Source organism: Enoplosus armatus, chromosome 17 (assembly GCF_043641665.1).
Source record: "Enoplosus armatus isolate fEnoArm2 chromosome 17, fEnoArm2.hap1, whole genome shotgun sequence".
Lineage (NCBI taxonomy): Eukaryota > Metazoa > Chordata > Actinopteri > Centrarchiformes > Enoplosidae > Enoplosus > Enoplosus armatus.
The window spans coordinates 14555024-14575994 of NC_092196.1; the positions used below are offsets into that span (position 1 = coordinate 14555024).

A 20971-nucleotide genomic window follows, 5' to 3' on the forward strand; every position below is an offset into this window, starting at 1 on the left:
ACATTTACAATAAAGTTACATTAAAAGACTTTACAAAGCAGTTGCAAAAGTTGGTTGTTCATTCATGTGTTTCATTAAACATATCACAAATCAATTGAGTAGGTGCTACACAAACTCTGAACCTGAAATGTTAATTATTCAGCGATTGACTATCATGATTTGTCTTTTCTAATGGCTTAATGGTATAGTGACATCATAAGTTATTAGACCACACAGAGCTGCTGGAAAGCTTAAAGGTCTCCGTCCATCTCTATCTTTTTTCCTGCAGCAACTGCTGGAAGATCAAGTTCTTAAATCTTTAATCACCTGTGGTGCAGCAGGCAGGGAAATAATTGCCTATTTTGTAACAGCAGCACCCGCAAAGGGGTATGATACTTCACTCACAGATACAGGATTCCTGCCAGCAGATGATTGTTTACAGTACAGCTTTTATGTCAGTGTTACCATAATATTGGTACTATTAGAGCTGACCTAAAAGGATCGCTAATGATCATCAGGCTGTTGCTCATTTGTAGATCAGCCATAGTGACCGCTTGAAGAGCCTTGAAAGTAGGTCAGTGAAGTGGAAGGTGAGAGCCATTTGCAACGATCTTTGGTTCCACTAAATAAAAACAAATACCTAAACTACTAAAACTAAACACTGGCATTTCCTGAAACCATGTCACCACATGCACGCACACAAACCTAAACCAGGTCTGGAGACATGTCAAAGGCACAGTTAATCCACCAGCAACCACACACAATCACCACATGCTCTCATGGTAGAGAGCTATTTCAGCCTCACATTTCTACAGTGAAATCATGCTCAACATCTGACTGCAGTGGTACGTGGTGTAACTCTTTTTATACAAGGTTACATAAAATGTTTTCATTTTCATAGATAGAAAAAAACCCAAGCATAGCCATTACTGTTTGAAAGTTTATGAGTCTTTTTGACTAAAAAGAAAAGTTCACATAAAGCCAGAAGTGCAGTTAATGTATATTCTTTATCTATTTCTTACACTGTAGGAAAAAGTTTTATTTTGCCTAAATGCACTAGTCAAATAGATTAGCCAAACAAAGATTATATAGAGTGACATCCTGGCCATATTAAACATCTTAATGCCATGTAAGAGGTGGAGAAAAGATATGAGATACAGTGAGAAAGATGTTATCTTATAAATGCTGTCTTGTTCAACTATGGTACCTACATCTTCTTGCCAAAACCTCTTCCCAGACCTTTCTGCAGGATGTATGTTACAAACCAGTGGAGCAGCTCCAGTCTAATCACTGTCATTAGGTGAGAGATAATAGATGCTGTTAACGGCTGTGGTAAACTGTGACAGCCAAGCTGAAATTTCCCCATCTCTGTTGTCTGTTTTAAAAGGGTAAATCTTTAATGATTCACAAAGAGCAGACTGCTGTTGTACCTCTTTGTGTGGGTTCAAACTTCAAATCATGTTGCTTTTCTGTCCACACCACAGTCATGATGTTACAGCAGCTGATTGGGGTGTGGCAAGGAGTGCAACATCCTTGAAGTATGAACCCACAGCAAGTACTACAGCAGCTGTTTTATTCTCGACTATAGCGTGGATTTCCCTTTTAATGTCCACACCATGCTGAGCTAAGGTGCCAGGATGCAGTGCTGTCTCCCAGCTGCAGACAGGCGCAGGATGTTGGCTGGGTCCAGCAGCCTTATTGAAAAGCTGACCTTTAACGCATCTTGAGACTAAAGGCTTTGCATACAAATGATGATCCGATTCCTCAGTCATCTGACCAGTCATTCAATGCAAAAGCACTGCTAGATGCTCCCTTAGCTGAGCAGAGCCTTCTTTTAATTTCCATTGGAAATATGACTGAATAATTCAGTTTAAACCTCTTGTTTAACCAAGTTCACTTTCATTGTCTTTCTTTTCGCTTGTCTGCTGTTGTGAGTAAGGTGAAAACGAAAGTGGGGCACATGCTAATTTTGGGTTATTTAATTAGTCATTATAAACAGTATGGTTTTGAAGCCAGTGCAATTTAATCAGGTATGCAAATGCATGGCCTATATTGAAAACATAATTATGCAGAGAGGAGAGTAGCAGCAGGTCTATGCCACTTCCCTAAAATATGATGTAACAGTGCCACCTACTGAGAATGAGCTGCATGTACTGTGATCAGTTGACGGTTGCAGGCTTAGCAATGAATTCTGGGATCCCTGAAAGAACTAAGTTCTGTTTCTCTTTTTATTAAATAAAGGTACTGGAATTTTCTCCTCAGCTGTTGGACTTAATGTCATCATGACCTTTGTCCCCTGAAACAATGGCAGCCTTACGAAAATGCAATTTAAATTCATTAACCTCATTGATTAAAGAGATATAGATGTGCAGCTTCCTCTTCGTATACTTACTGATTCTCAGACAACATCCACATGTTTTTGAGATTTTTTAAAGACTTTCAAAATATAATAATTGATTTTGTTATGGTGCCAAATAGCACTCAGTACCCTGGTGATATTTTGAAATTCAGCTGTGAAATGTGTTGAGCTGTGAGAAAAGTTCAGGTTGGTGCTATAAACCTTCACAGTCATATACAAGGACAGAGAATTTTCCCAATAAACATAATGTGTGAATGACTTATGATTTAAACTGTAGTGCTACAAGAATGGCTGGGCGTGGCTGGATTGTCTTATGATAAGAGATAAAACATTGTGGTTTCCAGGGTGTTTACAACATCTAAAACTGTATCCAAGTCATGGAGGAAAAGCCTTTTCGAATTCATGTTATTTCTCTGCACAACAGCTCAGTCAGCATTTCTGAAACTAGAAATAAGAGAGAAACCCATCAAATATCTGATGTCACAGAGGGATGATTTGGAAAATAAAGATTTAGAATGTGAAATGCATTCTTCATTAGCAAGTGTGAAACCAGAATTTACAAGAAACCTGGTTTGACCCGAAAAACATCAAATCTTCCATCCACCCACTGCCTCATTCAGTTTATAGCATATGGAGCCATTTTTAATCCCACTGAAACCACAAATTCAAGTTCCCCGGTTTCCTGCTTCAGTTAAAAGTGATGCATGTTTTTCAGCATTGACTAAACTGTCCTGGGGAGCAAAACATGTATTGACTGAGTTGTTCTTGGGGACAAAACTCTTAAAATGGATGTCAATACTTTTAAAGTCTAACTTGAATGACTTTACAGACCTCAGATTCACAAAATCAAACAAGAAATTGTATACATTTTACAGGACCAACAGACACCATGTTTGTTTCAAATGTTTATTTTTCAAGACCAGAAATGACATAACCAATTCTAACTTTGAAATGTGTTTTACATTTATTAAGAAAGAAACAAAATGTCTTACATGCAAAAATGGTATATACAAAATGCTTTTAACCAGAAAGGCACATGAGCAGTTACGGTTTCTTGCTGGCTCCACAACAACATGAAAAACAGGAAGTGGATCAACTTGAGAAGGTGTGAAGTACGTCAGTATTCGTAACATAATTAGAGACTTTTAGTTTTCTCTCACAATGTAACAATCTTTATTTAAATGGTTAAAAAGCTAATAAGACAATAGTGGTGTTGTGATAGCTAAAATATATATTATTTATTACATAAATACAATAGTCTTAATGTAGCACATTTTAAGTGTGCATTATTTACTCCCTTTTGTGGCTACAGACTGTCCACTATGTGTGCAAGGGGAAAAGAACAACATGAGAACATCCTTAATACAAAGTACAACTTCTGTCAAACTTTTTATTTATAGAACATACACATTTGTAATAAATTATTCTTAGTACAATTTTCAGGTTGTAACTATTAGAAAACAACAGCTATGTCCTTGTTACTGCTATAGATTGAAAATGAACTTAGATGATGATATGGCTGTGATTGTCTGAACACTGAAGTGTTTGTATGGTTGTGTGCATGTGATTTACCGTGATGGGGGAGCTGGATACACCTTTGGTCTCACAAATAGCTGAAAACCGAAAGTGACGGTGCCATACATCTTCCCAAGTGCTGGTAAAGCTAGAAAGTGGCACGCTTTAGACAAGTGAGAACTGCAACAGGTCATATATTGTAGGTTCAGCAGTGGAGTGGATTGCCATGGGTCAGAGCAGGTCAGTTTTTAACTGAAAAAGGTAAACAGGTGAGGTAACGTCCTCCTAAGTATTACTGGTATTAACACTCAGTGTAAAGATGGCAGCGGCACTCATCATCCTCCTCCTTCTCTACTTCTTCCTCTCACAATCAGAAGGTAATGCCTTATAGGCTGTGGAACGAGGCAAGCACTCCTACCGTGATGGTGCCTAAGATCCATGCAACACTTCTGAACCAAAACCCAAAAATTATTGTGACATGATATCAAAAAGTAAAACATCCTTGTGGTTTAGGTGGCTTAGGTAACTGGGATTACAATAATGTAATGTAAACCACAAGGAATATACTGTTAGCACCAGTCCTCTGCCCATTTGGGGCACCTCTCAAGAAATCAAAGCACCTTATCTGGATGCCCTTCTGGATACACCAGTGGTCCCGCCCATTGTGCTGTGGCTTCTTTACGATTGGTCCCATTAGTAGAACTGCATACAGTTTGGTGAAGTGATAATTTCTTCTTCTCTTGTTCCTCACATGTCTGTCATTTGTTTATGGAGATGGTGACATAAGATGTAGGTATGTATCCTTCATCCCCATTGTTCCTGCGCACACGGGTCCAGCCATCCCCTTTGTCCTCCTCCACCACGGCCAGCACCTCCCCCTCCTGCATGGAGATGGTCCCTTCACTGGCACCTGAAAGAGAGACAAACTAGGTGGTAGAAAATATCCCTGCCTCATCATACAAATATGTTCTATAAGAATAGGGAGTAGGGCAATCAGGTAACACAGCCTGTGACATACCAGGGAAGTTGTACATGGCTGTGCATTTCCCAATAGGAGTAGTTAGTTCCTCATCCTCAAAGTCATCATCAAACTCGGCGTAGATGGCCTGGGAGGGATCGGGAGTGCTTTCATCGGAGTGAGCTCCATCAGGGCTGGAGAGAAAAACACATGTTTCCTGAGCAGGGCAGACAACACATCATTGTGCCAAACACGCTGTCTATTGGTAGAATTTAGTGTTACCTGTGCACATCATGAGCTCCGTTGTTGTTGAACGTGTGAGCTTTATAGCGCAACGTGTCCCCTCGACCTCCTGCCTCAGCCAGCCAAGTCTACAAAACAGAATATACCTTAAATACTGTTTATAGCAAGATGATGCATTCAAGGTCGATATATAAAGTCATGTTCATTTGTACAGCCCAAACACACACACACACACACACACACACACACACACACACACACACACACACACACACACACACACACACACACACACACACACACACACACACACACACACACACACACACACACACACACACACACACACACACACACGACAGATAAATGAGACTACAAAAATAAAAGTTTTAGTATGTTGGATCCTAAATGACCTAATCATTAGTTAAAACTGACAGCCAAGTGCCTGATTATCTCATTACTCATTGCCTCTATTAATCATACCACTTTGTCACTTTGCTTGCATCAGTTCATGTACAACACCAGGTTTGGGTTCCATATGGGTACTACTACTACCTTTAAGTTTGAATTTATTTGTTCTTGTATAGTTTCTATTTTATTCTGTTCTTATTCTTAATTTATATACTTATGATTTATCTATTTTATTTTAACTTTCTCTATTTATCTGTACTTATATCTGTCTTTGTGCTGCTGTAACACCTGAATATCCCCTCTGAGGGATTAATAAAGGATTGTCTTTTCTTAAAATGTTGAATTAAAGAGGCCCTTATGACATAATATGTTACACTGAACAACAAGGAATCTGCTGACATCATAATATATCAAATGAACAACAGACACCATCATTTTTTTGTAATAGCTTAGAATAAAATGCTAAGAGCCTTTTGACCTCATAATATGTTAAAATTCACAACTGGATCACCTCATAATGTAAATGATGACCTCATAATATGAATAACCAACAGAGGTCGGGATTACCTCATACTTGTTGAGCTCTCCTCTGAGCCGTTCTATATTTTGGGATGTCTGGCTGATTTGGGATGCCAGACTAGCAGGATCTCCCATTTGAGGATTTTTCTCATAAACATCTTTCATCTTCCCCAGGGCCTCACTGAGGAGAGGAGAGAGAGTGAGAGAGGAACAAGGGAGGAAGGAGGAAAGTGACTGTCAGTGGAAATCGGTTCCCTGTTGAGCTCAGGATGAGTAAACAACACTCACACAGACAGCACAGAGGTATACGCACTGATGTGCACTGCCTGAATACCATATCCACACTCCCACCAGAGTTCTAACAGAGATAGTTATTAATACACGAGGGATACCCACATATACGCACACAAACAGACACACGCACCTCTGATCTACTTCCTTTTGCAATTCTTTGCAAATTTCCTCTAGTCTCTGCTGTAACCTCTTCCTGCGCTGCTCTGGAGGAAGATGGCCGAAGTCCTCTGTCACCGTGGGCTACAAGAGTTCACAGGAAGGGCGGGTTAACACTGAACTGAGCCTCACACTTAACAGTTTTATAACAACAGTGACCATGGCAAAAGAAACAGATACCTCAGGAGGAACACCTAGCCTGTGGTTAGAGTTCAGCTCAAGGGACAATGTTTAACTCACAAAACATTCAAATCTCTTAGTTACACATTTGTTAAGACTTCAAATTTATGTAAAGCCAGCACTTGTACAACAGCGAGCTGAACCCAAAACCACCACCCATGGACGAACAAATACAGTGTGGCACACTCTAATAACTTTATATTGAGCGATTTCTTTTAACTACAAGTACAAGAAATACAATCTTGGATGGAAAAAGTTGACCCAGTGCAGAGACAATTAAGGCTACCTTGAAATTGCCTTATATGAATTGCTCAGTTTCCGGTTTCAGTTTGTGCTACCAAGCATTCCTCCCTTCCTCCACCACCACCACCAGGTGGCCACCTCTTCAATACAAACTCAAGATGCCTTTTGCCACATAACATGATGCACAGAAACTCCAGCAGTTATGTGAAGGGGAAATCCTTATAATGACATGAGCTGTTGTAATGGAAAGGTGGCCATTTTTATGTGTCACACATCTGAGACCCCCACACCAGCTTTGTTGTCCATATTACCGTTATCCTCTCTGGAGTAAACTTCTGGAGGGAAAGGAAACAGTATGTGTATAGATAAATACATAATATCCTCAAAAGGGGTTCTTTCCACCATAAAAAGATGTTCTTGTATGTTTATAACATGTATATATATCAAAAATAGCAAAAGAGCCATTGTGAGCAGTAAGATCTATGCTACATGTTTAAGTATTGAAAATGTGAACAGTCTTATTCATCTAAGGGATTCAGTCAGTCTTGCAGAGGCAGGACCACAGGATGATGTGCGAGCCCTGATGAGTGTAGATCTCCTGGCACCCAAACCTTCTCCTCTGGTGACTCACCGATCTCCTGAGCGTCCGGAAGGAAGAGATTCTGGGTTTGACTGTCTTATTGATCTCCTTCAAACAGTACGACAGGGGGTCCCGGCCAAACTTGGGGGAAGGGGGTCCGTTAGCGGGCGAGGGGGCGGGGGGTGTGGAGAAAGGTGGGAGCGTGGAGGGAGAGAGCTGGGGTGGGGCGAAACCAAAGTACCAGCACCCGAGCATGAGGTATGCAGGCATAGGGTGGTGTACAGGATGGGGGAGAGGGGGGTGGAATGATAGAAAAAGAGGGAGGACAAAAACAACAAGGTGACAAGGGAAAGAAAAAGACACCATCAACACCTTAAAGCACACCACAAAGCTAGGAAGACAACACTGGAGCAAACCCAGCACACGAGCCCAAAGAGCACGAAAGCACACACACCTGTCTCTTTGGCTCTCAACAACACACACACACATAACAAAAAAATTACAGAAACAGCGAGTAACCAACGGCAGCTCCCACACCAGTGCCACAGCAGCCCAACACCTGCAGTCAAACTCAAGCCAGGATGGAGGGTGAGTGAGCCTCAGTGAGGAACTGGGGAAGGCCAACCAGACTAAACCAAATTTGAATTGCTTAAATTGGCAAAGAAAATGTTATTTTTTACAGCCTGGCTCTTATTTTCATAGTTTTACCCATCATAGGTTAAGATATTACATTGTAGAGATATGGTGACACAGCTAACACACAGCTTTACAACTCATTTAATAGGGGCATCACATCACATCCCAATTGTCTTACTTGCCCAAACTGTTGGGCAATACTTACTGTAAACATTAACTGTACTGAAGAGCTACTTTTTGGTTCAACGTTGACCAGCCTGTCATACCACAGCTCAGAGTGCCCACCTTTGGCAAAGCAAATAATGAATATTATAGACAGTTGAGTACATACATCTGGATTTTCACTCCCAAAATGGGTAACACTGGCCTATTTAACTGACAGCTCATGTTTGCTATCCTCCAATGGACTAGTTTATCACAAAAAGTATTAAACAGTTCTCAGAGTTTACAAAGCTATGTAAAGCTGTCTTGTTTGGCTGCAGCATTCCCAAGTGTCTACAGTGACAGTAGTCAGTGAAATGTTTGGTATAATGACAGGTATAATGGCCCACACTACGAAAATAATGTTAATAATAATGTTATAAACAAAAAACTTTCCTTAAACCGAATTAGCCAACTCAATCATTAGGATTCTATGCTATCCTCTGAGTCTGACCTATAAAGATAAAATACCAATTCACACATCAGTGCTGTTGTTATAAATAGCCGGCTGACTGCCACAGCGTCAGTTGTGCATATAGATTCTTTGTGACTTGATGAATTCCCCGCATGACCTCTTTGAAAGAGGTTAGCTTGAAAACACGGCTGAAGTGAACTACAGTAAAATCTCTCTGTGTCAGCTGCATGTTTAAGTGGAAAGGTGGGGTTGGAATCTATTAGCTAAATTACACAGGAGGCTGATGTCTTCTAGTCTTCAATAGTGAACGTCTAAAACAGCCCTACAACAAGGTCCCTTGTGTAAATACTAGAGCTGGAAGTACAGCACTATCATTATGTGAACATCTACTGGGTAGGTGCTACTTTTCTTGAGAGTTATGGGAATCTAAATACAGGAGAGCAGTTAAGAATGGGAATGTTTAGGGGCCAGATATAAACCAAAAGCTCACTCAAGCCAATATATAGCCAGCCTCCTATTCATGCTGCTACAGGCCTAATTGGGAGAGCATGACTGGTGACACAGAGCAGTGTGCCACACACATACACAGAACAGGAAGAGTGCACCGCAGAGCACAGCCAGTAAGACATGCAGAGAGAAGAGAGGCGCTGAACAAGCAAACACTGCAAGGAAGAAAGAAGGGATCATTTAGTGCGGGGGCAGGAGGAGGAGGGGGGCTGTTAGCTGGTTAGTGGTCAGCTACTCATATCACCAGTTGTAATACCTTAGCAAGAGTGCTCCTTTGAGATAAGATCCAGGATTTAAAATGTAGTGAAGCTCTCTTGACCCAAATAGATTCTTAAGGCCAAATACAAAAACGTCAATGTTGACATCTATAGCATGAATGAGTGGTTGGACCAGATCCAGTTTTTCTGACCTGGCAAACCTGGTGTCATCCCGATTGTTGGTACAAAGATTTTATTGTGATGAGAGACATAATGCTAGGTTCTGGGCAGTATAATGGAAGCAGTGTGTTTGTGGATGCCTGTAGAGGGAAATTCAATGTTGTTTGGGCCCCGTGCAAGCACAGCAGAATGCTGACTGCCAGTTGACCTATTGGAAACCACACTGCAGGGAGAGGGAGGGTGAGGGTGTGTGTGTGTGTGTGTGTGTGTGTGTGTGTGTGTGTGTGGGGGGGGGGGGGGCAAGGTTTATTCACTCACAGCCAGGGGCAGACTCATGCAAAGGACCGGTTCTAGAAGTGTTGGGGTGTATGTGAGTTCATGTGTAATATAATAAAAGAGGTTCATGCATGATTATACTGAGCTTTAGTGATGAGAAGGTGGTGTATACGTGGGAGTATGTGTGTGCATGTGTGTGTGTGTGTAGCCACAACCATAGGTCCATCATGACACTGCCATCCAAGGAGTCACCCTCTAATCTGACTGACTGACCACCTACAGATTTTCATATCTGCTGTCGTTGATCACTGATGGAAGGGGTTGCTAGTGTGTTCATTGCACATTTTCCACAATGTAAAAACACATCTCTTGTAGTATGTCATTAGACTAAATTAGCCTAATGTGCTCTGCTAGCGTGGAATGTCCTACCTTACTCTTCTTGCTGAAAAGCCAAAAGTTTTTGCTCCTGTTCTTTCCCAGAAGGTCCATGGGGCCTTTAGGTGTTCCCAGGCTACTGTCGGACGAGGCTCGGTTGATGCCCTGACTGTAGTCCTCAAACTCCACATCTCCAGGACGTTCAAAGCCTGACTTGTTCTGCTCTATTACAACCATGGAGTCCTACATTAGATGCAATTATGGATAAGCGCAATTAAGAGTTGTTTCCAAACAGATGTACAGTTAAAACAAATGGGCTGCATGAAGCCAAGCTGCATATTAAAATACATTTAGAATTTACTGAAACCAACTCACATTCCTCTCATTAACATTAGTGCCAGCTTTAGTAACGCCTTCCAGGCACTTGCCAATGATTGGCATCACATGCTTCTCTGTGTCTGAGAACAAGATGTAGCCTTGCGCCAACTTCTGTACTCGCCTCTCATCCAGATCCTGCAACTTCTAGTAAACACACAACAACAGTTGCTCAGACACTGTCATTATTAGTGTTGAGACAATATATAATACATAGCCCATAATACAACATGTATCTCAATATAAAGCAAGAGTTTAGTTATTTATGATTATAAAATATATTTGGTAATGCTCAGATGAAAACTTTAGCATATGAATAGGGAAACTAGTTCATCCCTGACTTTGAATCAATGTAAGTGCAATTTTTATTTCTGGTACAAAACCTGATTTGGAGAACAATGTTGAATTTTGTAAGAATCTAAATGTCAGCGTTAACTGGCTACATGCAAATTTTCCATTGTGCATGTCAAATGAAAAGTACTAAACACAATCTAAGTTCAATCTTAAAATGTTAGTAACACGGTTATTTAATATTGCAACACGCCACACAAGTCATTTATCATTTTAAGTTTTTTGTACCAAAAAATGCAGTTATTATTTTGGCAAACTAATAGCAGTTGTCACTGTACCACATGTTAACACCTCAAACAAACATTGAGGGCAGGAATATTGTCATGTTGTCATACATACATACATTGAAAATGAGTGGCATGTCATTAAAATAGAACTGGTTCTGCTCCTTGTTGTACTTCTGAAGCTGAGCAGCATAGTCGTTCTTACACTCCTCCGCAACGTGTGCTCTCATATGAGCCTGCTGTTTGGCCTAGAACCACAAATACAGCAAACAAGTTAACCATGTGCATCTGATTCTACTTTTGATCACAGTAAATAGTCCTTAAAATGTAGATTTATTTCCCCCCTTTGTTACTTTTTCAACATCCGCCTTTGTGGCATTGATGTCTTGATCGGTCTTCTCTGCGTACTGTGCTGCACGCTCTGCTTCTCTCCATTCCCTCTCAAAGCGCTTTTTACTCTGATGTGCAGAAAGAAAAGAAAGATAGAGAGAAAAAGAGAAAGACCATGTTCAGTTCATTCCGCTAAGTGAGGCAATTGCCTGACTGAAATCTGAGGAGGTTCTACTATTTTGAGCAGAGCATTTTTCACTGTATTTCTAAAAAGACAGATAGGGGAGGTTGGGAGCGTTGGGGCCATAACATCTCCAATCATAACTAAATAGGTCTCGGATTGATGATAGGAGTCTAAAATGGGGAAGTGCTTTCCACTCTGTCCATCTGTTTTTACTATAGACAAATATAGCCACCTGACCAACCACACTGAACGTGCAGCCATTTGCTTATAGAAAATATTTCCATCTTTCATAATGACCCCAGCACAAACGTATGTCTATTAGCTTTGCTTCGCAATACAAAATGTAATCATGAAAGAATCATCAAGAATGAGAGACGCCTCTTCAGGAAAAAGGAATTTTAGAAACTAGTTTAGACTTACACTATCGAGCTGCTTGTAGGTGCTCTCCAAACTCTGCTGGGCCTTCTTGGCCTCCATGAGATACTGCAGACATTCATAAAAATAGACCGAGTGAGAGGAGGGGGAGGTGGGTCAGATGACAGGGAGAGACAGACAGCCATGTGTAGGGGCAGACACAGAATAAACAATGACCTCCAAAAGCCGCACAACATAACAGACAAGAAAACAAATACCAGTGTGTCTGTTTGAGACATGACGTCTGCACCGAGAGCCTGTACACGGCTGCTGTGTTCTGCAATCCAGTGGGACAGAGCCAATGCATTCCTCATAGAGAAATGGCACAGCACCGCTCAGAACATGCCTCCCCCTGGAGACAGTAAGTAAGGCTTCCTTCCTGCCACATCTCCACTCCTCCTTTAAATCTCCCTCTATTCTCCTCTATTCTCCTCCCACCCTTTACACTCCTTCTCAGCAGTGTGCTCCATATGAAAATCTCATCTGGCATGTTCTCTGGCTGCTGATGAATATGGTACTGCAGGCACATACTAGTATATACACTCTAGCATGTGTTCATTACTCGATGAACTATTCTGATAATTGACTAATAATAAGTATTTTTTTGTTTCGACAAGTTGCCTTTTAAGGAGCCTGAACACAGTTAGAGACTAGAATTTAGCTTTAAACAAACAAACCAATTTACCAGTGAAAACATGCCAAATTCAATTTATTTGGGATACTCGTGGCTGCATCGACGGACTTCAACCAGCCTAAATCAATGCGCTCTTGCTCCACATCAAGCTCACCGTCTTTCGTTCCTGCTTGAGCTCTTGCAGGTACTTAGTGAGATCGATGCAAATGCTCATCATCATGTTCTCAGCAATTAGCTCTCTCTGCCCCGCGTAGTCATTCATCTCATTCAGGATGTCCAAAAAAGACTGGTAGCTGGACAACCTACCATTTAAGAGGAGGAGAAAAGGAAAAGGGTGGAGAAATCAGAACACAGTGATGGGACCACTGATAAGATAACACATACTCAGGCTCAAAGTGAAGTCAGCAGTGGGCCAAATCATAATAAGAACCTCATGACTTCCTTATTCCTGCTTCCTTCTAGGGTCATTTCAATGGCTCTAACGGCATTCCCACATTACAGCATGAATGACACTAAACACAAAATGATTCCTTATAGTTTGAAACCTGATATTATTTACATGTCAGTTCTGTTGTCCTTTGTTAGTCCCCTCAGTGAGTGCTTAAGCTATTAGGGCCAGGGTGTAAGGGCCAGGGTGTAAATCCAAATCGACCCAGTAAGCACAATTTTAAGCTGCCATTGTTCTGCCGGTAAAAGGAAAAGTAAATACTGAACCTCAGAAATTCAATAGTCTATAAGTTTCTTTGAAGAAAGGCTTTGAAACAAAACCCACAGTGACTCACCTGCATTCTGGTTCATCTTTGCTGCTTCGTTTTAAGTTATATTTCTTAGAAAGGTTCCTGTGGACAGTGAAGATGCATCAAACAAATGGACAAATACTTAAATTCTCAAAGGGAAAAGATGGATGACAGTTAAAGAAAGCTCACTAAATTCAACTTTTCTTATGCAACCACCCGCTGTTTTATACAATAGCATTAAAACAACAGTCCACTATGAACTTATTAAAATAGCTTTTCTTCCTTCTTTCACTCTCCCTCTGACCACATCCTGTCTATCATGTGCCAGTCTGCTCCCACTTCCTCTCCTCTCCAGCAAAGCTCAGCACTACAACAGATGTGGGCCCTGCAGACCGGGAGACAACTGGGAGAGGGAGCACCGTGGACGAAGAGAGAGAAAGAGGGAGAGAGTGAGCACACTGCAGCTGAGAATGAGGCCAGTGTTTCAGGGACAAGTTTGATTCTGTCCCAAAGTAGTCATAAGACCCCACAAACATTTCATAAACAGCCTTTTAACGTGCACCACACACAAACACACACTGACACAAGCTGCTTTGAGCAACACTCGCACACAAGCATTTGAGGCAGGCAGCACAGGAGAACAACGACAAGGGCGAGGCCTACCTCAGTTGTTTGGCATAGTTTTGCTCGATCTCTGTCCTCTCCTTCACAAATTTCACATACTTCTCCACCAGCTCCAGGCCAGACTGTGTATGCTTCTCAATGATGTCATATTGGTCCTGGAGAAAGGAGCATGAGAGACAAATAAGGCAAAGATATTACGGCAACACTGCACAGGATGTGGAACATGGGTAATAACTGGGATATTCCTCTGGTTGAGTTTGAGGTCATCTAAAATTAATCTTGAATGGGGGGGTAATAAACTTGACACATCAACGTTTGTTGCTGCATGTTGGATTCCACAAATGCTCTCCACATGTGCACAAAATCTTGACAATGGTCTCTAAATTTCCGCCGAGGTTTAAATCATCGGGCACCCATGTTGTTCAAAAGGACACTGGAGGGGGGGGGGGGGTGCTCTTCTGATACATATCCTGCTGTACTGTGTGGAGTGAAATGTGTCAGAATGGTAAACTTTAGAGTAATGTGATATGAGCTTCACAGAGTCCTTATTAATGTGGTTCTTTGACCTATTTCATGTCTCGTTTCAGATTTATAGACCTAGGTACAACTGAATTTGCTGACTTTTCCTTTTTTTTTTTTTTTACAGTATGAGGGAAGTATATTGTGTTCCTTATCCTCTTTTGTTCCTTATTTGGTGGAGCACTTTATGACACCTTCAAGCTCAGACAAGTCTGTTAAGAGTGAGATGTGAGCCAATCTTCTCTCACTCTACACTCAAAGCAATTCCCCCAAGCTCTCTTTGCTGCTGACTTTAGTATTGAGGAGGGGGCATGTTTAAACGGGAACCCTGACAAGTTGGCCCATGTACTTTGGTGCCCTTCCTGCCCTTCAGGTGAAATAACAGACAAAACCCAAATGAATGAGACAACATTTAGCCTAATCACAGAACTCAGTTAAAGGTTAAGACAGAGGCCTGCAATCCATCACCACAATAACATCTAACCAATAGGCAATGTTTGGGGTTTAATGTAGCATCATTATTTACGGAACAGAAGTAATGATAGTCGATACAGACAACTTACAACTACAGATTTTCCAATTTCCGGAGGTGCTTGTGTTAACAACAGATTTTCTTCTTAGATGTGGAAATCAATTGTTCTGTATTCAACTTTCAAGTGACAAATAGTAGCAAAGAATAGTAGTAAAATAACTAAATAGCAGAATTTTAGGGTACCACTTTGTTTGAATGTTGCCCTCTTAAAGTGTAAAAAGTGACAAATTATTTATTTAGGAATGATTCAAACATGAGCAGTAGTTGTCTGCATCCAGCACAACCTCATCACATCAACAGAACAGAGGACACATGCTACAATTATCTATAATGACCATAATACACACCTAAAAACTATTTCGTTTTACCCAGTATAGTCAAACACATAAAATAAACAAGCAGTGAAGGCAACAGAAATCAAAATACAACTGAAATGCAACTGAATTGGTAAGGAGCAAGTCAGAATAATTAACTGTGTGAAGCACAGCCGGTAACATACGGTGCCTGTTGGTCGAGGCCTGACCTAGTGCTGTTGTTAAACTCTCAGGATCTTTTATACAACCCACTGTAACAAGGCAAGATGTATTAGATGAGCAATATGAAAGGGGGACATGAACACCACAACTGGAGAGTCAAGGTATGCCATGTAGAAGTGCAGTGCCATTGACTTGTAGCCATATCCACTCCCAGTTTAATCCCAGAGTTATAGATTCATGGTCAAACCTTACATCGGGGAAACTGGGAAGGTTGAAACATCTGAATTGTCAATTGACTACCAGGAGTGTATGCATCATATTATGGAAAGGCTATGATAGCAGAAATGGAAAGTTATATACTACAATCATCTCTTGATACAGGCGTTTTGCATAGATAAGTCTATTATTTGCATATTCAGTTTCGGGACTGCTGATCAGCGTGTGTGCAAAAAAGGTTAACTACTGTGGAGATTGATGGGGAGTTGAGAAAAGTGTTAGGCAAGCTGATGTGGGTGTAGCATCTGTGTTGGTTGGACAGTGGGGAGGTCCCCAAACCAGTACTTAGTCTGCCACTCAACTTTAAGTATCTCTGAACTTCTGTATTCAACACAGCTGCACAATGCATGTCTAATAATGTTGACAAAACTTAACAAAACTCAGGTAAGATATGCAAGACAATTTAACACGTCTGTATTAAGATAAAATGCTCTGCATTACAGCTGTCCTTTAATGGCCTTTATGAGGTTTACCTGGCACACCTGGTTAGGACGTCATGTTGAATCATCATAGATCTTTTAGGGAGTGTCAGTCCTGATGCCTTTTTCTAGAATTGTAACAGTCATATCTTTCATAGCACGATATAACTCTAAAGTCATTAGACCTATACCTTGTCCAAGCTTGTATGCTGTATTGTGTTTCACACAATGTTGAATCTGTAGTTTTCACACCAAGGAAGAAACAACACACTTTACTGGTTTTCTTATTGCTTCTTGTTCCAATAGTAAAATAACAGGATTACAACTGTAGCCGAGTGAATGGAACCTACCTATTTGCCCAAAAAATAGATTGAAGATCTATTGTTTTTGTTTGTGCGTTTGTGTTCTTATATAAAACTATCAAACTATTAGAGCAGTCATTCTCAACCATGGGGCCGCGGCCCAAAAAAATGAAGATGAAAGTGATGCCACCCCCTCCTCAAAGGTGAAGGTTTTGCGCAAGTACAACCCTGACTTTATTAAGTTCGGCTTTGTGAACGGAGGTAGCGAGGCAGAATATTTTTGGATTTTTGGATTTCAGATTTTGTTAATAATATTGACTTGAGCCTTTATATTTGTTCTTGTAGCAACTTGATTTGTTATAATTGCTCGCCTGTTCAGTGTTGTTGTATGTGCAGGTTTACATGAACCCTAACCCTACGTGATATAAAGAAATGTCTTTGAGATGATCACAGTGTCATATCATTTATTTTACAAGGTTTTAGCTTGTTAAACTGTAAGTGGACTTGATTTAGTTATTCAAACCAAGACTCGGATCAATTGAAATGAAAGTGTTAATATTTAAATGGGCCCCGGGCCACTTTGTACTGGGAAAATTGGGCCCAGAGGTCAAAAAGGTTGAGAACCCCTGTATTAGAGTACATTGATTTTACAAGGATGTTGCCAAGCTACACATTATTCTATATGTCGCTTATCAAACACATCACCCCTACAGTAATTTAATGAGGGAACACTAAATTGGCCAAAAGAATCAGCATCAGTTGTTTAAAATGAATTGAGAAACTGACCTGCACATTAACTTGTGAAACAGCTGCAGAGACACAAAAGCACAGTTCTTCACACTATAAAACTGAGAAATGCTGCAGATCAAATAAAATACAACCTATGGATACAAAATTTAAATAAAACAATGTATGTATTGTAATGTATTTTATTTACATGTATGTCTTCTTATTCTGACTAAATTGTTGTATGTATGTTGACTGTTTACTCTATGTACGTTCATCATGTTTCTCAGGTTGAGTGCAGCATTGCTGGAAAAGAATGAGCTTTGGATGATCTCTTAACTGCTCTTTTACAAATGGCAGAAAAAGTAGCATCTGATAATCTCTGTTAATTAACTGTGACTGCTTGATTCAAAACAAGAGTGGCCCAATTAGAGAAAAAAGCCAGCCTCATTAAAACTGTCTTAAAATCCATCAAAATAACTTGCAAGGACATAATCACTGTCTCATCAAACACCAGTGGCTGTCAGACTACTGCAATTTATAACCATCCAAAGCCACAGTCAAAATTATCTTTATAGGTCCCTATAGACTGGGTTAGCATTGAACTGATTTTCATAAATCACAAACAGTTTGTAAATGAAACCGCTCCTGACAACTTTCTAATGGTCATGATTTTGATTGAATGGCAAATGTTGTATTTCTGGTAAAACTATGGCTTTCATCAAGGCTATGTCATTAATACTTGCCCTCCTTCCATTCCTTATGAACATTTAGTAGTATCCGTAGCATCTTTTCTCCTCTTTTTGATGGGTAGGCTAAATATTGTAGTTCTGCCCTGGTAATTATAGAACTTCCAAACAAGGACAGCCATAACCTATTTTCATGGCACAGTTTTAGGCTAGAGGGCACAATAAAAGACTGATAGGCTACACCATGCTTCAAAATTGAGGTCTTAAAAGTCTTATCTAAACCTAGCAAGCATCTGACGAGTCCTCACACTTCATCTTCAAATACTTCCAGTAATACCAGAGACTGGCATCAAGTGAAAGCCACATAACTTCTAAAAGGAGTCACCCTGAAAGTCACTGACCTACAAGGCTTGGGTGGATGTTTCAGCCCTGAGTCAACCTCTCTTCTAGAAAATGAAGGGCCTGGCCCGGCCAGACCTGCCACACTGTAGTTTTCAGGCTTGGCCTGGTAGCACTCACTATCACAGTTAATGCCTAGACACTGATCTTGCACTCTGCAAACTTGTGCCTTAAAATAGCCATTGGATTAACGACAATCAGGGGACAGATGCCATAGAGCTGACTTGGCCCAAGGGATGACTCTACGGCCAAACATTAACACAACCAATTATGCCTGCAGGGCTTTGTCTAACCAGACAGGTAAGGCTATAGCTAAATACACCTACTGTACAAAAACGTAGAATTAAATGTTTTTTCAACCATGAATGAAATCATTTGTATTTCACATTTCCTGAAGACAGAAAACTGTTTGGAGAGTCTCCTCTACTACGAGTGAAACAACTTGATGCGATGAACAGGAAAGACTCCTAACCAGACATAGAGCCTCTGATTAATACTGGGGTACGGATGTTTCTCTGCCTCAATTAAAGTAGGGCAAAACTAATTAGGCTGTTGCACCAGCACGTAGGATGGAAAAGGGACGGGGGAAGAGGCCCAGGGGGAGACTCTGTAATGAGGTCACAACCTCCCTATCCTCTTCTTTGCAATGCTCCATTTTACATATTCAAGTTTCCTGAGAATGTGCATGTGTGACTGCTTGCAAACGTGTGGCTTCATCGCTATGATACAGTGTGCTGGCACATAAACTGTGACAGTCATCAAGGTAACATGTCACATGGAGGGGTTTTTCTGTAGGGTTTGTTTAGATTCTGGATAGTGTCACTACTGCTAACATTGTATCCAGGAAGTGACTCTCAGTTTATTACCTAGAAAACAGCCCATCTCTAAAAATCAACAGCAGTTCATTTTAATTACTATATCCACCTAATATGTCCTAACAAATCTATTTATATAAGCTCTCAATCCAACAAATGTTACACATTATTGGAAAATCAGCACACTGTTTGCTGAATAAATAATCATGCTCCTCGGGTGGACACATGAGGCACTTCATCAGTGATGAAGCTTGTTGTCAAGGCAAATGACAGCATCTGATTTCATCTCTATGGAAGCAAGGAGTGCCAGACTGTAAACAGTGAAACATCCCACTGGGTACAACCCACCTCAGCACACTTAACTGCCTTTGTATGCAGAATAAACAGTGTTCTGATACAATGTTCAGCCTGACATCAATTTTTATTGTAAATTCACAGTTCATATTGTTAAGAGTGTGTCCATTAAGATTCTCAGCGATGCAGGTCATATGACATCTAGAAATACTTGGCAAATCAGACTTGTTGTCAAGTTGCTTTTGATTTATGTTTGAAATTAGGGAAACTAGTTTTCTGAATAACTTTACAGTTGTTTGCCTCGTGCACTGTAACGTCAGATATCCCACTACATAACGTTAGATCTTTCCTGAACAAACTCTGCGGAGCAGCACAGGAACACCAACAGATCCAAACAAAAGCCAAACATCCAATCGATGTGCAAACGTGCATCCAAGATTAACTGCAACTGTGCTTCACTTGCCACAAGAGCAACGCGTTGGTAGTGGGCTTCAGCTAGCCTACTCTTTGTTTCAACTACTAAACGCTAAAGAAAACTGTGTTCATGAATGCACCGTCTTGCAAACACCAGCCTGCAGCTACAGAGACAGCGTTTCACCGCTTCTGCAGACGTCTACTCCTCACTAGCGGGACGTTTCGCCCGACTTTCTCAACGAAAACTATCTAAGGAATCGCACAATTGCCATCCTGACATTATCTGCTACCGCCAAAGCGAGCCAGATGATGGACTCACCCAAAGCTCTGTGCCCCAGTCCATGTTCAGCTTGTTGGCCAAGCTGTCTGACTATCCCGAATACAAAGAACTTCTCCAAAGTTATCCCAGCGGATCGGAGGGCGGCCCTGCCGATTATAATCCCGAGGTGATAAATCAATCGTAACCACTGCGCACTCCGGTTTTGGTTCCGTCAACAAATAATGCAAACTAGCATCATAATTAGCCTATTAAGCAGGGCTGGCAGTCGTTAGTCTAGTTTGTCCAAATATTTTTCATAGCGAAGGAAAGAGGGATAAACTATATCCGCGTCACTCCCAAATCCTAAACCTTAAAGGGGCAGTGTCCTGACCCACCGCAGCACCGTGCTACATCCTGACACTTTGGGCTGTTTCACCTGCTATTTTTCGTTTAACCTGGTTTATAAGTGTCCTTGAGCACCGCTGAGCTCCGGGGGCTTTGTGCTGCCCTGACATCCTAAAACTCCCCACACGGATCAATAGAGTTCATCATCAATCACCACGCATTAAAAGCTGATGCATATTAACACATTGATGCTGGCAGATTAACCAATTCACAGAGTTGTGCAAGGCATGAGTGACTCAATGAAGAGGTGGCTTGAATCCTGAATTGTTTATCTGAAATTAGTTACAATGCAATTCCTAATTAATCATGTCTGTCACCTCTGTCCTCTTCTGTTCCAGTTTTATTATGT

The 20971-nt window shown here is 40.9% G+C and overlaps 1 protein-coding gene across 5 annotated transcripts; it reads right to left on the reverse strand.

The window, feature by feature from the left end:
• Positions 1-3261: 3261 nt before the first annotated feature.
• trip10a (thyroid hormone receptor interactor 10a) lies at positions 3262-20466 on the reverse strand. 5 transcript variants are annotated; one of them, XM_070922751.1, is made up of 15 exons: positions 20278-20466; positions 14137-14252; positions 13519-13575; positions 12891-13038; positions 12109-12171; positions 11528-11632; positions 11294-11422; positions 10600-10746; positions 10279-10467; positions 7489-7653; positions 6409-6518; positions 6033-6165; positions 5102-5182; positions 4872-5028; positions 3262-4763 (listed from the first exon to the last, which is right to left on the reverse strand). In XM_070922751.1, the coding sequence occupies exons 1-15, from the start codon at positions 20299-20301 to the stop codon at positions 4612-4614; spliced, it is 1776 nt and encodes a 591-aa protein (XP_070778852.1). In that variant the 5' UTR covers positions 20302-20466; the 3' UTR covers positions 3262-4611. The 5 variants fall into 5 exon arrangements, with proteins under 5 accessions (XP_070778852.1, XP_070778851.1, XP_070778854.1 ...); XM_070922750.1 differs by having other exon boundaries at positions 4872-5005; positions 5094-5182; XM_070922753.1 differs by lacking the exon at positions 7489-7653 and having other exon boundaries at positions 4872-5005; positions 5094-5182; positions 10600-10743.
• Between the last annotated feature and the right edge of the window lie 505 nt (positions 20467-20971).

Excerpts from the sequence above, each read along its gene's own strand:
- trip10a (XM_070922751.1), bottom strand. The coding sequence starts at position 20,301 with ATGGACTGGGGCACAGAGCTTTGG. Across the intron at positions 5,183-6,032 it reads GAGAGCTCAACAAGTATGAG|ACTTGGCTGGCTGAGGCAGG; the intron begins GTAATCCCGACC and ends TCTGTTTTGTAG. Across the intron at positions 5,029-5,101 it reads ACAACAACGGAGCTCATGAT|GAAACATGTGTTTTTCTCTC; the intron begins GTGCACAGGTAA and ends TGCCCTGCTCAG.